At 44.3% G+C, this 15,839-nt stretch overlaps 1 protein-coding gene and 1 long non-coding RNA gene across 6 annotated transcripts in view; one reads left to right on the top strand and one right to left on the bottom strand.

Annotated features, from left to right (window-relative positions):
- Arnt (aryl hydrocarbon receptor nuclear translocator) overlaps window positions 1-15,839 on the bottom strand; it is an 87,047-nt gene that overhangs the window by 45,806 nt on the left and 25,402 nt on the right. For all 5 annotated transcript variants that reach the window (XM_052731990.1, XM_052731989.1, XM_052731992.1 and 2 more), the window contains exon 4: window positions 4,887-4,931. In XM_052731990.1, coding sequence (XP_052587950.1) covers window positions 4,887-4,931 — 45 coding nt within the window. The remainder of the gene's footprint in view (window positions 1-4,886; window positions 4,932-15,839) is intronic.
- Window positions 4,939-12,347, top strand: LOC128106483 (uncharacterized). The gene is made up of 3 exons (XR_008216724.1): window positions 4,939-5,987; window positions 6,495-6,694; window positions 9,216-12,347. It is a non-coding gene; the product is annotated as an uncharacterized LOC128106483 (long non-coding RNA).

The raw sequence follows: 15,839 nt of genomic DNA, 5'->3' as shown, positions 1-15,839 counted from the left end.
GGACCTCTGAGTTCTGAGTTCGAGGCCAGCGTGGTCTACAGAGAGAATTCCAAGGCTACACAGAGAAACCCTGTCTTGAAAAAACAATTGAAAAAAAAAGAAAGAAATGAATTTTTGTTTTAAAATTCCTTTTAGTATTATTAGTAGAGTTATAATCTCTTGTCTACTCCAATATTTCTGAACAAAATAGGACATAGGTAGATTAAAATACTCCAGGTTGTGTTTTTATGGCTTGATAAAATTTCAGTCAAGAGACTAGGCCTATATTACCTGCCTTAATGATGATCTGGAACTTGCTCTGAAGTCCACAGAGATCCATCCGAGTGCTGTGATTAAAGGCATGTGCTACCAGTGCCTGGATGCCAAATTTTTTAAAAAATTATCTATTTTTATCTATCTATCTATCTATCTATCTATCTATCTATCTATCTATCTATCTATCTATTTATTGTTTTTGGAGCTGAGGATCGAACCCAGGGCCTTGTGCTTGCAAGCACTCTACCACTGAGCTAAATCCCCAACCCCTCTATTTTTATTTTTATGTATATGTTTTGCTTATATGTATACATGAGTGCCACATGTGTGCAAGGCCCATGAAGTCCAAAAAAGGGTGTAAGATCCCTTGGAACTGGACTCATAGATAGATGGTTGTGAACCACCACGTGGGTGCTGGAAATTGAATCCCTGTCTTCTGCAGGAGGAGCCAGTGTTCTTAACTGCGGAGCCATCTCTCCAGCCCCTAACCTAGGACTTCTAATCTCTTGCCACCACCTCCACAGCACTGATATTACAATAATACACTGCCACATCCAGTTTTATGGCTTGACTTTTTAACAGAATCTGAAAGGTTATTACCACAAAGATTTCACTTCGGAGATTATTTGCATACTTAAGATTTCGTTTATTTCAAGGTTCTAATAAACTCTTTCCCTAGCGTCAAGGCCACTTTTCTGTGCCCAGGCACTCGTGATTTCAAAGCTGTCCTAATAGTCCAGCAGCTTCTATCTAATTCCCTCCCTCCCTCCCTCTACCTATTACTCACCTACCACCTACCAGCTCTCTTCAATCAACACTATATACAGCCAACACTGTTTCTAAGAGTTTTAATCTACTCTGCCTTAAAGACAACGGGATTTCCCCAAGTTCCAGCCCTAAGAAAATTCCTCCCAGAGTCCTGGGGAAGATGCTACATCAGGCATGGGGTTATCTGAGAGAAAGAATCTATGTACACTACGCTCTTTTGACGTTACTTTATTCCTTTATGACCAAACTATCTATACAGCTTCAGTTCCGTCCTGAGTCTTAGTTCCTCTCTGTACCTACTTCTTCTGTCCCCTCACAGCCCTGGGAATAACTGAGTCCTTATGGTTTTGGTCTCATCTTCATCCTCCATCTGTCCTTCCTGGTTCCTTACCCTGGCCCTGATAAACTCTACCAGAGATCTACCTTACCCTCCACAGAATCTCTGTCTTCCTCTCTTTTCTCTGGCCCCACAGTTTTCCTTTGGAATTCCGCTCCAGTCCTCACTGCACCTAATAATGCAGAAAGCCCTACTGTCCTCAGTCAATCTCTCTGCCATGCACACAAAGCTATGCATCTACAGCCTGCTTGTCTCCTAGGCTCAGCGGGGAGTTAGTAACCTAGGAGTTCAGCATGTCTGAGAAGCTGAACTGTTTGACAAATGGTCTAGTAATATATGGGCCCACAAGAAATTCACAGCAAGACGCAGCTGAATATTAAGGCTGTATAACACCAAATATTCCTTCCCATTTGACAGACCCTTGGCCGGTCAAAGTATAGCCTTAATACACAGCTGAAACTCTATGATATATTCTTGTGGCCCGAAAGACTGCCTGATAATTCTTGGTTCTCTAGATCGTAGCCTCAAAGTGGACCCCAGACAGGCAGGATCAGCAACGACTGAATACTATTAATAAGTACTCAGAGAAGGGCTGGCAGGATGGCTCAGTGGGTTAAGATGCTTACTGCCAAGCCTAAAGATCTGAGTTTGATCACTGTGATTCACAGGTGGAAGGCAAGAATCCACCCCAGAAGCTGTCCTCTAAGCTCCACATGTGGAATGCAGCTCGCGCTCTCTCTCTCTGTCTCTGTCTCTCTCTCTCTCTCTCTCTGTCTCTGTCTCTCTCTCTCTGTCTCTGTCTCTCTGTCTCTGTCTCTCTTTATCTCTCTCTCTCTCTCTCTCTCTGTCTCTCTGTCTCTGTCTCTCTCTCTCTCTGTCTCTCTGTGTCTGTTAATCAATCAATCAATCAATGTAATGAAATCTTCAGTCAGTATTCACTGGGCTATAGAAACAACTCAGTGGTTAAGTGTGCTTGTTGCTCTTCCAGGAGTCTGATGTCCTCTTATGGCCTCCATACACAGACACACATAAGCACAATTAAAAACAAGTCATTTAAAAGTACTCAATTAAATACAACATTTAAAAATAAAATTACTCATTTTTGAGGGGGTTACAAACTCAACTCTGTGTGTGTGTGTGTGTGTGTGTAGTGTGTGTGTGTGTGTGAGAGAGAGAGAGAGAGAGAGAGAGAGAGGGGGGGGGGGGGAGGGAGAGGGAGAGGGAGAGGGAGAGGAAGAGGGAGAGGGAGAGGGAGAGGGAGAGGGAGGGGGGGAGAGGGAGAGAGAGACTGGAAGGTTAAAGAACAGCCTCAGGTGTTGGTCTATGCCTTCCACCTGGTCTGAGACAGTCATTCTTTTTTTTTCCTTTTTTCTTTTTTAGTTTTTTGAGACAGGGTTTCTCTGTGTAGTGTTGGTGCCTGTCCTGGATCTTGCTCTGTAGACTAGGCTGGCCTCGAACTCACAGAGATCCAACTACCTCTGCCACCCTAGTGCTGGGATTAAAGGTGACCACTGCCCGGCTGAGAGAGTCACTCTTATTGTTCACTGCTGCATACATACATCAAGTGAGCTGACCCATGAGCTTCTGGCTATTCTCCTGTCTCATTCTTATCTCTCTCAATAAGGATGCACTAGGATTACAGACTCTTAGGATACTGTATCAAGATTTTATGTGAGCCGGGTGGTGGTGGCACACGCCTTTAATCTCAGCACTCAGGAGGCAGAGCCAGGCGGACCTTTGTGAGTTTGAGGCCAACCTGGTCTACAGAGCGAGATCCAGGACAGGCACCAAAACTATACAGAGAAACCCTGTCTCAAAAAAAAAAAAAAAAAAAAAAAGATTTTATGTGGATTCTGGGGATAAGCACTTTATACCCTGAGCCATCTCCCCAGCCAAAAATTAGTATTTTCTAAATTTGGATTTATTATTATGTGTGTCTATATGATGTACATGTATAAGTACAGGCACCTGAGTGTCACAGTGTGTATGACACAGTGCAACTTTTGGGAATAAGTCCTTTCCGTTCACTGTTGGATTTAGGGATTGAGCTTAAAGTATTTATTTATTTATTTTCAGTGATTAGTAGATACTTATACAAGAATAAAAGTCATCCGTGCCAAACTTAATATGAGAGGTTAAATGTTCATTGCAATTTTTCTTCCCGGCTAAGTCTTTCCTTTCTCTCCCTGTCTGTTTTGAAAACATAATATCAGAAGATGAGGGGCCCAAATATTGCCTCAGCTCCTAAAAGTGAGTTCTTGGGAGTGTGTCTGAAATTATGCTAACATTTGCTGATCTTGCTTAGGTCCAATCAGTCAAGATAGGATTTTTGATGTGCGTTTAGCATTTGGGGTCATTGTACTGAAGCAGACACTGCTGTTTAAGCAGGGCCAAGGTACTGGGGAGAGTGGACAGGGGCACAGGCTTATACTTGGAAGCTAGTATCATGGCTCCCCAAGTATTTATGTGTTTATGTGTGCGTCTGTATGTATGTACGATCGTGTGCATGTGGAAGTCCCTAGAAGCCAAGAGGATGTTAAGTTCCCTGGAGTTGGAGTTACAGGTAGTTGTGGGCCACCATGTGCACACTGGAAACCAAATTCAGGTCCTCTGCAAGAGCAACAAGCATTCTTACCCACAGAGCCGTCTCTCCAGCCCCATGCCCTCTTTTTTTTTTTTTTTTCTTTTTTTTTTTAAGAGTTACTCATAGCAAGAATGTTCTAACTAAAAGTAAAGCCAGTTTCTGGGTTGAGAAAGACTACTCTTTAATAAAAAGTAAAATAATTGTATTTCATAATCTAACACTTATTTAAACAAATTTTAAGTTTATTATCTAGAAAAAACTCATTTAAATGAGTAAACACCATTTTCTATAAAAATTCTTCCATTATTTGTACCAATATAATAATTATATCCAGCCGGGCGGTGGTGGCGCACGCCTTTAATCCCAGCACTTGGGAGGCAGAGCCAGGCGGATCTCTGAGTTTGAGGTCGTTCTGGTCTAAAGGCAAGTTCCAGGACAGCCAGAGCTACACAGAGAAACCCTGTCTCATAAATAAATAAACAAACAAATAAACAAACAACAACCCCAAGAAGTCCATAATGTGTATTCCTGTAGAGACAATAAACACACTAGTATACCTTGCATACATGAGAAAAGCATTTTGTGAAAAATCTACCACGAGCTTCAAGTCAGGTCACCTGCATCAATGACAGGCTGTTTCAACACTTTTCAGAAGAGGAAGACACTCCACAGAGGAATTCACTCTCACCTAGATAAAACTTAAATCCCGGCCGGGCGGTGGTGGCGCACGCCTTTAATCCCAGCACTCGGGAGGCAGAGCCAGGCGGATCTCTGTGAGTTCGAGGCCAGCCTGGTCTACAAAGTGAGTTCCAGGAAAGGCGCAAAGCTACACAGAGAAACCCTGTCTCGAAAAACCAAAAAAAAAAAAAAAAAAAAAAAAAACTTAAATCCCACATTTAGACGGCTCGACCCCATCACAGGACACAAGTCCTCGTGCATTACCTGGCAAACCGCTCTTTGTCGCTGCACATCTGTTCATCGTCACATCTGGAAAGGAGGGGTGGGGAAAAGATTAATTCAAATTAATCTCTCATTTACCTTATCTGCACTTATCTAATCCTGCTGGGAAATAAGTAGAAATGTTCAACAAGAAAGAGCCAATGGACGAGCGCCACGAAGCACCACATACCGCTGGCAGCTGACCGAACTTCAGAACCGATGACTATTATTACCTGTCATGTTTCTAAGTTATCGGACACATAAAGATGGTGTGATGAGAACATGAAATGTCTGTGATGGCCCTAAAGTTGGGGATATATTTGGGCTTGCTGTTTGCTTATTTGTTTGTTCCTGATGGTTTCTGATTTTTGTTTTTCTGAGATGGGGTCTCAGGTATGTAGCTCTGGCTAGCCTGGGACTTTGAACTTGCAGAGATCCTTTTGCCTCCGACTCCCAAGTACTGGGGTGAGAACTGTGAATCACTATGCCTGACTCCGTTGTTTTGGTTTTTGTTTTTTAATGTTGTGATGATATTTTGAACAAATAAAATTTGCTTGAAGATCAGAGGACAGAACAAGCCACTAGATTAAGCACAGAGGCCAGGCAGTGGTGGCACACACACCTTTAATCCCAGCAGAGGATTTCTGTGAGTTCAAGGCCACACTGGGTTACAAATTAATCCAATCTAAAAGAGAAACAGAGCCAGGCAGTGCTGACACAGGTCTTTTAATCCCAGCACTAGGAAGCTTGAGACAGGAAGTGATATGGCTGGGCAGACAAAGGAATATAAGGTGGGAGGACTTATAAGAGGACTCACTCTTCCGGGTTTAACGTCTTATGTCATCAGCGGGCGACTACGTGCCAGCCTTAATTATCTGGACAAAGACCCCCCTACCCTCCCTTTTCTGTTTCCTCTCTGCTCTCTGCTCTGCCTCACTCCCCCCGCTCCACCAGGCCTGGCTTCCCCCTCCTATCCCCTCTTCTTTCTAATAAAGCCCATTCTAACTCTGGTAACCATGGCCTGTGACTCTTCAGCCGACCAACCAGCGCCATTCATCCTTTCAGACAGGAACTCGCGCTCTGTCAGGCTGAAGGGTTGGTGAGGTAAGAGGTGGTAGCTGTGACTTGCTCTGCTTCTCTGATCTTTCAGCTTTCACCCTGATATCTGGCTCTGGGTTTTTATTATAAGACCATTTGGGATTTGTACCACAAAATGTGGCTTTAAAAAAAGAAAAAACCCATAGAACAGTGTATGTGTGTCTTTTTCCTGTGTCCATTCTTCTGTGAAAATTAAGGTCATAAATAAGGATATTCAAACAACTCCTTAAGAGCCTGCTTTAAGCTGGGTGGTACATGTGTCTGCAGCTCTACTGGCCCAGATACTTAGGCAACTGAGGGAAGAGGACACTTGAGCAAGGTGAATGGAGGCCAGTCTGAGCAGTATATCAATACTTCACAGGGGGTGAGGAGACAGTCAAAGCCTCCAAGACTCAGGATCCATTCCATAAGAGGGGACAGAAACAATTTTAGAATTATGAGAAGGGGATAGACTGTTGTGGAACACCGTCTTCTGGAAATAACATGACCAATGAATTCTTGAATTTATGGTAGCCTGTAGGTATCAGCGCTGCTTAATGAATAACACTGCACCGCTGCTGCATTAAAACCCACACTGGTGCTGAGACAAAGCAGGCTCTCCCAGGGCTCTGCATCCGGGACCCTGTACCGAGGTTTCTTCCATCTACGACTGCCAGCTTTTTTCATTTACCCGGCCGCCAGACTGCTCTGCACAACACCAGCAGTCCAGATTGGTGAGTTTTCCCTTTCCAATTCCTCACCATTTCCCACGACTGTAGCCTGAGATATATTTCTTGCTGTCGGACCTGGGGCAGGGGGGAGGGGGAAGGTGGAGTGTCCTCAGACTGCATATGCCACGACTCATTCTCTCTTGACAAAGCACTGAATGCTGTCAGACCCCTGGGAGGTCCTCTGGGTACGTATGCCCCCCAGCCTTTACAAAGGGTGTGGTAACTTGTGCTGATTCACAGATCCTTCCCTAACCTCGGGGATGCCTGAGACTGGGGATCCCATTTGTTATTTTATTTTATTTTATTATTTTTTTTTTTTTTTTGGTTTTTCGAGACAGGGTTTCTCTGTGTAGCTTTGCACCTTTCCTGGAACTCACTTGGTAGCCCAGGCTGGCCTTGAACTCACAGAGATCCGCCTGGCTCTGCCTCCCGAGTGCTGGGATTAAAGGCTTCTCTCGGTCCCACTCCTCCTCTAAGAAATGCCTTAAATATCCCTAGATACCAGTAAATATGGCTTCGTAATGGCTGCTTGGATCCCAATATTTCACGGGAATTATTTAACTTCTGCCAGCGAATGGGCAAATGAAAAGAGTTACCTTATCCGCAGGCTTTTTACCTAAGCTCTGAGCCCTCCCATTTATCTATCTATCTATCTATCTATCTATCTATCTATCTATCTATCTATCTATTATGTATACAGTGTTCTGTCTGCACATATCCCTGCAGGGCAGAAGAGGGCACCAGATCTCATTACAGATGGTTGTGAGCCACCATGTGGTTGCTGGGAATTGAACTTAGGACCTTTGGAAGATCAAGCAATGCTCTGAACCTCTCAGCCATCTCCCCAGCCCCCTGAAGCCTCCCTTGCTGAGCCTTTCTCTCCTGAACCTGAGGAAGGAATCTCCGACTCCAGAGACCCTCTGCTTCTCTGACCTCCACTCTGCTCTCTGGAATGGGATGGCCGCTCCTGCCCGACTCTGGCTCCCACCTGCACTCTGTCCCCCGGTCTCGAGCTGCCCTGAGTAGCATGGACAGGTCTCGAAGCAGGCTAGGATGCATGCAAATGAGTTTAGGATCAGGACCCATACTGGGATTGTAATAATCCAGATGGCTCTCTAGTCAGGTATCAGTTTACAACCTGCCTCCTGGCAGGTCTTCCTAAAACTGTCCTCAAACCAACAAACTATCAAAAGCTAAACAAACAAACAAAACAAGACAAAACAAAAAGTAATTCAAGAATACAGAATAAAATCCATCTCATGTCTCCCATAGCTTCCCAACATCAGGGCTAACTTAAGGATCTGGAGAGAGGGCCCCTGACCCCACAGGCAGAAGTCTCAGCTGTGGCATTTAAGGTACCATGGGGGAAATGAGAAAGCCCACGAACAGAATTGCCAAATGCTGGCACACACTATCCTGGCAGCGGCTGCATAGAGGCTTCCTGGTCCCTGTTTTAAATGTGTGGTAGAAAAGGCCACGCGGGCCATCAATGGAGCCCTGTTCAAAGTGCTACCTAGAGAGATGCTGGTCAGCTGACTGCCCTCATGCACCTCATGGCATAGGGACATCAAACAAAGACCTCCAAGGATTGGTGATAGGCTCACGGGGAACCCAGGATGCAGCATGGGGCGATACTTTTCCTTCCTTGTGGACACCGAGCCACTTACTCAGTCCTGAGGGAGTTTTGGGGTCCCACCTCTCCTCGTTCCCTATTGTCGGGGTAGGGGGACAGCCTTACCCACCTCACCAGACCCCACCACTTAACTGTACTTTCAGGGGTACCTAATGGGAAGAGATTTTCCAGCTAAGGTAGGAGCTTTCGTTTCACTTGCTCGCTCCATGTGCCTCACTCCAGACCAGTCAGCAGTGCTTCTCCTCCTCATGCACAGTGACACAAACAGGGCCCTGCTCTCTCTCAAGTTCAGAGGACACCAGGATCCACTGCCTTGTCACCAATTCCAGAAGAATGAGGTTTCACCCCACAAGCTTTTCTCTTCCTGGTTCCCTCTTCTAATTAACTACTCAGCTAACTATTACAGGATCACCATAGAGCTGGAGTACAAGAATCATCAAGTATATACCCAGGTGGTAAGGAGCAGTAACAGTCCAAAGGTATTTACACCCCCCAGACCCCAAAGGGTCTGGGCTCTGCAAAAACAGACATTAATATAATAATCTATTACTGTTAGCACTCAGCAGTTGATCACCTGTGTCTCCTGGATGCTAAACTAATAAAGGAAACAGGTGCCTGAAAATAATCTGTCTCAGACAAGGCTTATCTCAGGTAAAAATTAAAAGCATGTTCCAAATCTCTCTCTCTCTCTCTCTCTCTCTCTCTCTCTCTCTCTCTCTCTCTCTCTCTCTCTCTCTCTCTCTCACACACACACACACACACACACACACACACACACACACACACTAACCAATACAGCACAGTACTAAAACATTACAATATCATGGTCACCAGCGCAAGACTTTAAATTTCCCATGGCTGCTTCTTAATATGTTTCAAAACTCTTCCAAGTTCCATAGAATCCACCTGGACAGGCCAGCGAGCTCCAGAGCCAGCTTGAATTCACCTGGACAGCACCTTGTCAGACGGCTCCAGAGCAGCAGACAACAATCCTCCAGGACACCCTGCTACCTCAGAAGCCTCCTTCCCTACCCACTCCCAAGAGCCAAATGATGCCCACCAAGTCAGGTAGAAGCAGCTTTCCGGAGACACAGCGCCCCTATTCCTGTTCACCCACCTTTTTTTATAATAAGCAAAGAATCTGGAATGTTGGAATTCCTGGCCACTCCCCTAGCTACATGACCGTACATGCGCAGTTCAGTAATCAAGCAAGGGGCCTTACATCTTACATAATACGTGATCGTGTAATTCGCATGCAGCGTGATCATGCAATCTATGTGTATGCATGGTAGCTCCATAAGTCCACATGCGCATGTGCAGGGGAATCCATAAGAAGCGGATCAGACTCCTCCCTCTTCTTCTCCTTCCCACCTTCTCTCTCTGCACGTGTCTTCCACAGGCCTGGTCACACTCCCTTCTGTCCCTCTCTTCTAATAAACTCTGACAGTGGGTTTTGTTGTGTCTCCTGGACTTTCTCGTACGTAACATCGCCACTTAATGAATAACATTGCACCACCGCATTAAAACAAACAGTAGCCACAGAGAAGGTGTTCCTGTAAATAACCACTCACACATGCTACTGGTAAGCAACCCTGATGAAATGCTGAAGTCCCCTCCCCACTTGCGGGCCACAAGAATATATTATAGAGACTCAGCTGTGTATTAAAGCTATACTTTGACTGGCCAAGGGTCTGTCAAAAGGCAAGCCATTTATTATGAATATTTGGTGTTATCCAGCTTTTAATATTTCAGCCCGTCTTCTGCTATGAGATTTTTGTGTACCCCAATACTATAGACCATTTGGCAAACAGCTAAGTTTCTCAGAAGCTGAACCTCTAGGTAACTAACTCCCCCGCTGTGCCGAGGAGACTAACAGGCTACTAGATGTATAGTTTTGTTTACTGTGCAAATCAAGTTCAGATCTTCCATTGCCCCAGAGCAACTCCTTAGATCAAAGGGGTTTCCTCTTACTAGCTGCTTCAAGCTGTGATGCAGATTGACTAGCTGTCAGTACTCCTCCCCCGCCCTGTCAGGAAACTGGTGCAGAGAAAAACAGTGGCAGTTTTATTTTTAGTGACATAGATTTCTTTACCCTATCACCTGTAAGTTTATAGTTTGAGCACATTTATGATAGACTCATAATGTTTTCACCTACCCACAGTAAGGATATATTCCTAGCACATAAATTCCTTATCTGATTTATTCCAGCTCCTATCTAACTCTGCCTTTATTCTCTTCCCCTTTTCGGGTTGCAAATGAAGTTGCCAGGAAGCTTCTGGTGTGGACCTTGCAATTCTTATGCTGTATTGTAAACATGAAGGTGTTGCTGTCTTGGGAAAGATATAGACGAGTCCCTACAGAAGTGGGCAGAATTTTGGACAGAAGAGCTCCGTGTATCTAGATTCATTCCGGCACCACTGGTAGTGTCTCTTCTGGACCCCTGGGAAGTGTAATATTAAGGCTGGTCCTATAATATTATACAAAACACCACCACCACCACCACCCCCCCCCCAAAAAAAAGCAAGTCATGAAAGTAGAAGAGGAACTAGTTGGGAAGAGGAAGGAGATTAGTGGGAAGAGGATGACGGAGGGTAAGGGGTGGGGTATACATTCAAACTGCCTTATATACGTGTATGAAAATGTAAATTGGTACTGAACCCCTGGCATGCAGGATGCAGATGCAAGAGGACTACCAGAGCTAGAGGCAAGCACAGTCCACACAGCAGGTTTCAGGCCATCAAAACCAAGCTTGTGTTTGCAGACCTAGGGCAGATGTGGAGGCTGGAAGACAACCTGTAGGAGCTGGTTCTTTCCTTTCACCACGTGGGTTCCAGAGATGGAAAGGAGGACACCCAGTTGAGCAGCAAGCACCTTGACCGACCATGCCATCTCAACAGCAGCATTCTATGCTTTACTTCTCTGAGACAGCATCTTGTTAGGCAGCTTGGGCTTGATTTGAACTCACAGTGATCATCCTGCTTCAGCCTCTCATGTACCAGAATTATATGCATATGTTATCAAATCCAGCTCAAAACTAATTAATTTAGGGGTTAAGCAGATGGCTCAATGATTAAGAACATATGTTGTTCATGTAGAGAACCCAGGTTCAGTTCTTAGAACCCACATGGCAGTTTACAACTGTCTTTAACTCCAGTTTCACGGGATCTGACATCTTCTGACCTCTTCAGGAACCAGACACACACATGGTGCGATACATACATGTAGGCAAAACATAAAAATTTTCAAGTCTTACCAAAACAGCTTATACAAAAACTTGGGCCAGGTAGTGGTGGCACATGCCTTTAATAAATGCCAGTATTCAGGGGGTAGAGACAGTCAGATCTCTACAAAGTGACTTCTAGAACAGCCAGGGCTACACAGAGAAACCCTGTCTCAAAAAATAAAAAAATTTTTTGGTATGAGAACTAGAATCCAGAGCTTTGAGCTTTCAAAGCAAGGGCTTGACCCTGAGCTGTAACAATGATTTAGCTTTTAAAGCAGCACCATAGTGTTTTCCATTGTGACTTCCACTTTATATTGCCACAGTGTACAACTGTTCAATTCCAATTAGCAATATTTGTTATTTTGGGGGATTTTGCTTGTTTCTTCTCCTTTTGGGGGAGAGGGTTCAAGACAGGGTTTCTCTGTGTATCCCTGGCTGTCCTGGAACTCTGCAGATGAGGCTGGCCTTGAACTCCGCCTGCCTCTGCCTTCAGAGTGCTGGGATTAAAGGCGTGCACCACCACCACCACCACCCCACCACCGGCTTTTGCTTCTTTCTGAGGCAGGATCTCACTATGTGGCCCTGGATACTGGGTTCCCTCTACCCACTGAAGGCTGGTGGACCCAGCCTCCAGACTTAGCTCCTATTTTGTTTTGGTTTTGATAGTGGCCATTGGGACAGATATAAATGACATCTCAGTACAGTTTTGACTTGTATATATCCTAATGAGCAGGGATGTTGATTTTTCATATGCTTGTTGGCCATTTGTATCTTTTTTTTGAGAAATGTCTATCCATGACCTTTGGGCATTCTTTTTTCTCTTTCTTTTTTCGTTTTTTTTTTTTTTAATTTGTTTTTACTGATTTTGAAAGTAATCTATGTTTGGTGTTTACGGAAAAAAATCAACCATTAAATAAAAACAAGACTATTCCCTAAGTCTTCTACTGAAAGCAAAGTTCAATGCCGTCTGCAAGGTCACAAAAAGCTCCTGGCTACTGCCTCCTCTGGGGCAGTTCCTACTACTACCCTCTCATACTGGCAAGGACTTTAATATTCCCAACAATAGCCACATTCATCTCTTATTGCTTCCAGGTCTTTGTACTTCCCTTTCCTTTTCTAGGAAGCCTCTCTAGTTCTGAGCCACTCTGCCAAACCAGCCATCCACTTCCTTTCCTTTTCACCATTTCAGTCTCGAGAAGAAATGTGTCCTCCCCAAAGCCCCTGAGACCCTCCATCTACTATCGGCCCTCAGTTATGTAGCACTAGTCTGACTGTCACTGTCCTACTGACTGTCCTACTGAAGTAATCTCGGTTGTTTGCCTGTTTACTGTCTTCCCAACAAGAGGACCAGTTTGTAAAGAAATAGTCCTTAAATCAAAGGAGTCAGAAAACGCCACTCTCAACACCATGTTCTAGTTTACTGATTACTCAGATTAGAAGGAATGTGAAAACAAATACTGGGAGGCCAAGAACGTTAGGACACAACTTTAGTCACAGAACTGGGAGGCAGAGACAGGCAGATCTCTGGGAGTTTCAGGCCAGGCAGAGCTACACAATCAGATCTATTTAAAACAAAAAACAAATGCAGGACAGGGTGTGGCAGTTTGAGCTTGTAACCCCACTACTGAAAAAAGAGGCTCTGAGTGAGTTTGAGTAAAGCCTGGACTATACAATTATTTCCAGGCTTGCTTGGATTACAAAGTGGGGCTCTGTCAAACAAAATGAGGCTGGTGAGATGTTTCAGTAGATAAACACATCTGCTGCCAAGCCTGCTAATCTGAGTTCAATTCCCAGAACCTATATGGTAGAGGGCGTACCTATTCCTGCAAATTATACTCTGACCTTCACACATTGGCTGTAGCACATGTGTCCACATACACACAAAAGACATAAATGGCCGGGCGGTGGTGGCGCACGCCTTTAATCCCAGCACTCGGGAGGCAGAGCCAGGCGGATCTCTGTGAGTTCGAGGCCAGCCTGGTCTACAGCGCGAGATCCAGAAAAGGCGCAAAGCTACACAGAGAAACCCTGTCTCGAAAAACCAAAAAAAAAAAAAAAAAAAAAAAGACAAAAATGTTTAAAACACACAATCACACACCTACACTGGCAACCTCTCTTAAGGCCACAAATCCCCTCCAGGAAGATGTAGCAACCTGGGAAGAGGAACTAACCCATAGGACAGTTCAAATGCCTGTTCATCTTATCCTTAAATCACCTAGGTTACCATCCCTATGAGGAGAGCATATCAATTCTTCAATTTTACTGACTGCATCTTTGTCTTCCTGTGGGCCCCTAGGCTACTCTCAGAGCACATAGTAACCAACCTATCTGCCTCTTTTTCGGCCTCCAGTCAGGTTGTCTCATCAACTCAGTCGTCAAAATGCTGAGAGGAGAAGGAAGGTCTTTTCCTCCCCTACACTTGTAACAAAGGCATGCCTGTACAGTTACCATCCACTGCCTCTCCGTGGATACTAACTGAATTCGATGAATAAAATTTGGTATTTATTTCTTAGTGTACACACACACAGAGTGCTAGGAATCAAACGCAGGCCTTACGTACATTAAGCACACACTTTACCACTGAGACACACCTCCAGCCCCATTTTAACCACTCTGAAGTATCAAGAGGCACTGTTGCTGACATTTTCGTCTTTATTTCCTGAAACCATCTCCTGTGTAACCCAGACTACGGCAGAACTAACTAAGCCCCCTCCAACCGGCGAGCTTTCTGCCCCATCGTCAAAGTGCTAAAATGACAGGTAGCTACCACTCTGTGCTTGGCTGGTTTTTCATCTTCTTTTATAGACAAGGCCTGGTTAGGGTGACTTCAAACCTGAACCTGTATTCCTCCTGATCTCCTCTCCTTGGGGTTCTGTACCCCACTATGCCCGGTTTATACGGTGCTGGCTAGCGAACCCAAAACTTCATGCATTCTAGGCAACCACTCTACTAAGTTGTATCAAATTATTCTTAACATAAATAAACAAACACTTATTTCTACTTGCATGTGTGAATGCTTGCCACATGTTTGAGTGGCTATGGAAACCAGAAGAGGGCACTGGATTCTTTGGAGCTGTGGTTACAAGCAGCCGTAAGCTGCCCAACGTGGGTTCCAGGAACCAACCTGGTCTTCTGGAAGAGCAGCAAGTGCTCTCTAACAGCTGAGCATCGCTCCAATTCCCACAATTCTTCATCTTAAATACTAAATCACTTCTCAGTACTATGTCAGAATTGTAGTTCATTACATATTCTAGATATCAATCGCTTCTAAGATACATGATCTGCAAGTATTTTCTCCCAATTCTACATGTTACCTCTTCGGGACAAGCAAAAAACTATTAGGAATAAGCTTCACACAATTGGCAATTCAATGACACAATGTTTTACAGTATCTAAAATAATGGTAACAGGGCTAGGGATAACTCAATGGTACAGTGCTTGCCTAGCATCCAGTAGGTCCTATGCTCAACTACTAACAGTGCAAAATGGAATAAACACTATAACACAGTACATTTATAAGCAAGTGACGGTCATTTTTCATAATAAGTGTTATTAACTATACATATGTATAATGATCAGCAACATCAACATGCCAGTATCATTATGCCAACATCATCACAAACATGAATGATGAATTCTTTTCACTCTGAAGTTATAATAGCTATGTCACTCAGTAATTTCTTTTAATAGGTAATAATTTTATGGCTCCCATTATAGTTGTACGAGACCACAGACATATATAGTGATCTGCTAAGGACCAAAATGTTATGTAAGTTTTGTAATGACTACATGCTTTTGTGGAAGCAATAACTCAGGGTAAAAACTATTGGACAGGAACAAAGAGTCTAGTGACCTCCATGCCATTCATACATATGCCATGGTTCATGAGAGCATGGCACTGTAATTAATAATTCTCTAATAAAGCAATTCCCAACAGAGCTGTTGCTACTTTTGCAGCGGGTCTGGGTTCAGCTCCTAGTGTAACAGGGCCCCAGACCTTAGGAGGCCTTCAGACCTTAGCGCAACTGACTCCATGATGGAAGTGCCATTCAGGCCGTGAACTCAGCAGGTAGACAGCACCACCTGCCAAAACTAAAACAAAGGCCTAATCCATCAAAGTCCATAGTTCTGGGAAAGACTCTGAATGTTCTAACCTTGCTTTTTAGCTTCTGTAGTTCAGATTCTGGCTAACTGTTCTTGTTAACTGAAGTATGCCAACCCAGAACATGGTTTTTGTTCCTAAAATCTCACCCTGAGAAGGGCTCAGTGCTACACTGGGATTCCAAACACTC

The sequence above is a fragment of the Peromyscus californicus genome, unplaced genomic scaffold (assembly GCF_007827085.1).
Source record: "Peromyscus californicus insignis strain IS unplaced genomic scaffold, ASM782708v3 Scaffold_9__1_contigs__length_137607984, whole genome shotgun sequence".
Classification (NCBI taxonomy): Eukaryota; Metazoa; Chordata; class Mammalia; order Rodentia; family Cricetidae; genus Peromyscus; species Peromyscus californicus.
The sequence above is the reverse complement of the archived record's forward strand: the minus strand, read 5'-3'. Positions and strand labels throughout refer to the sequence as shown.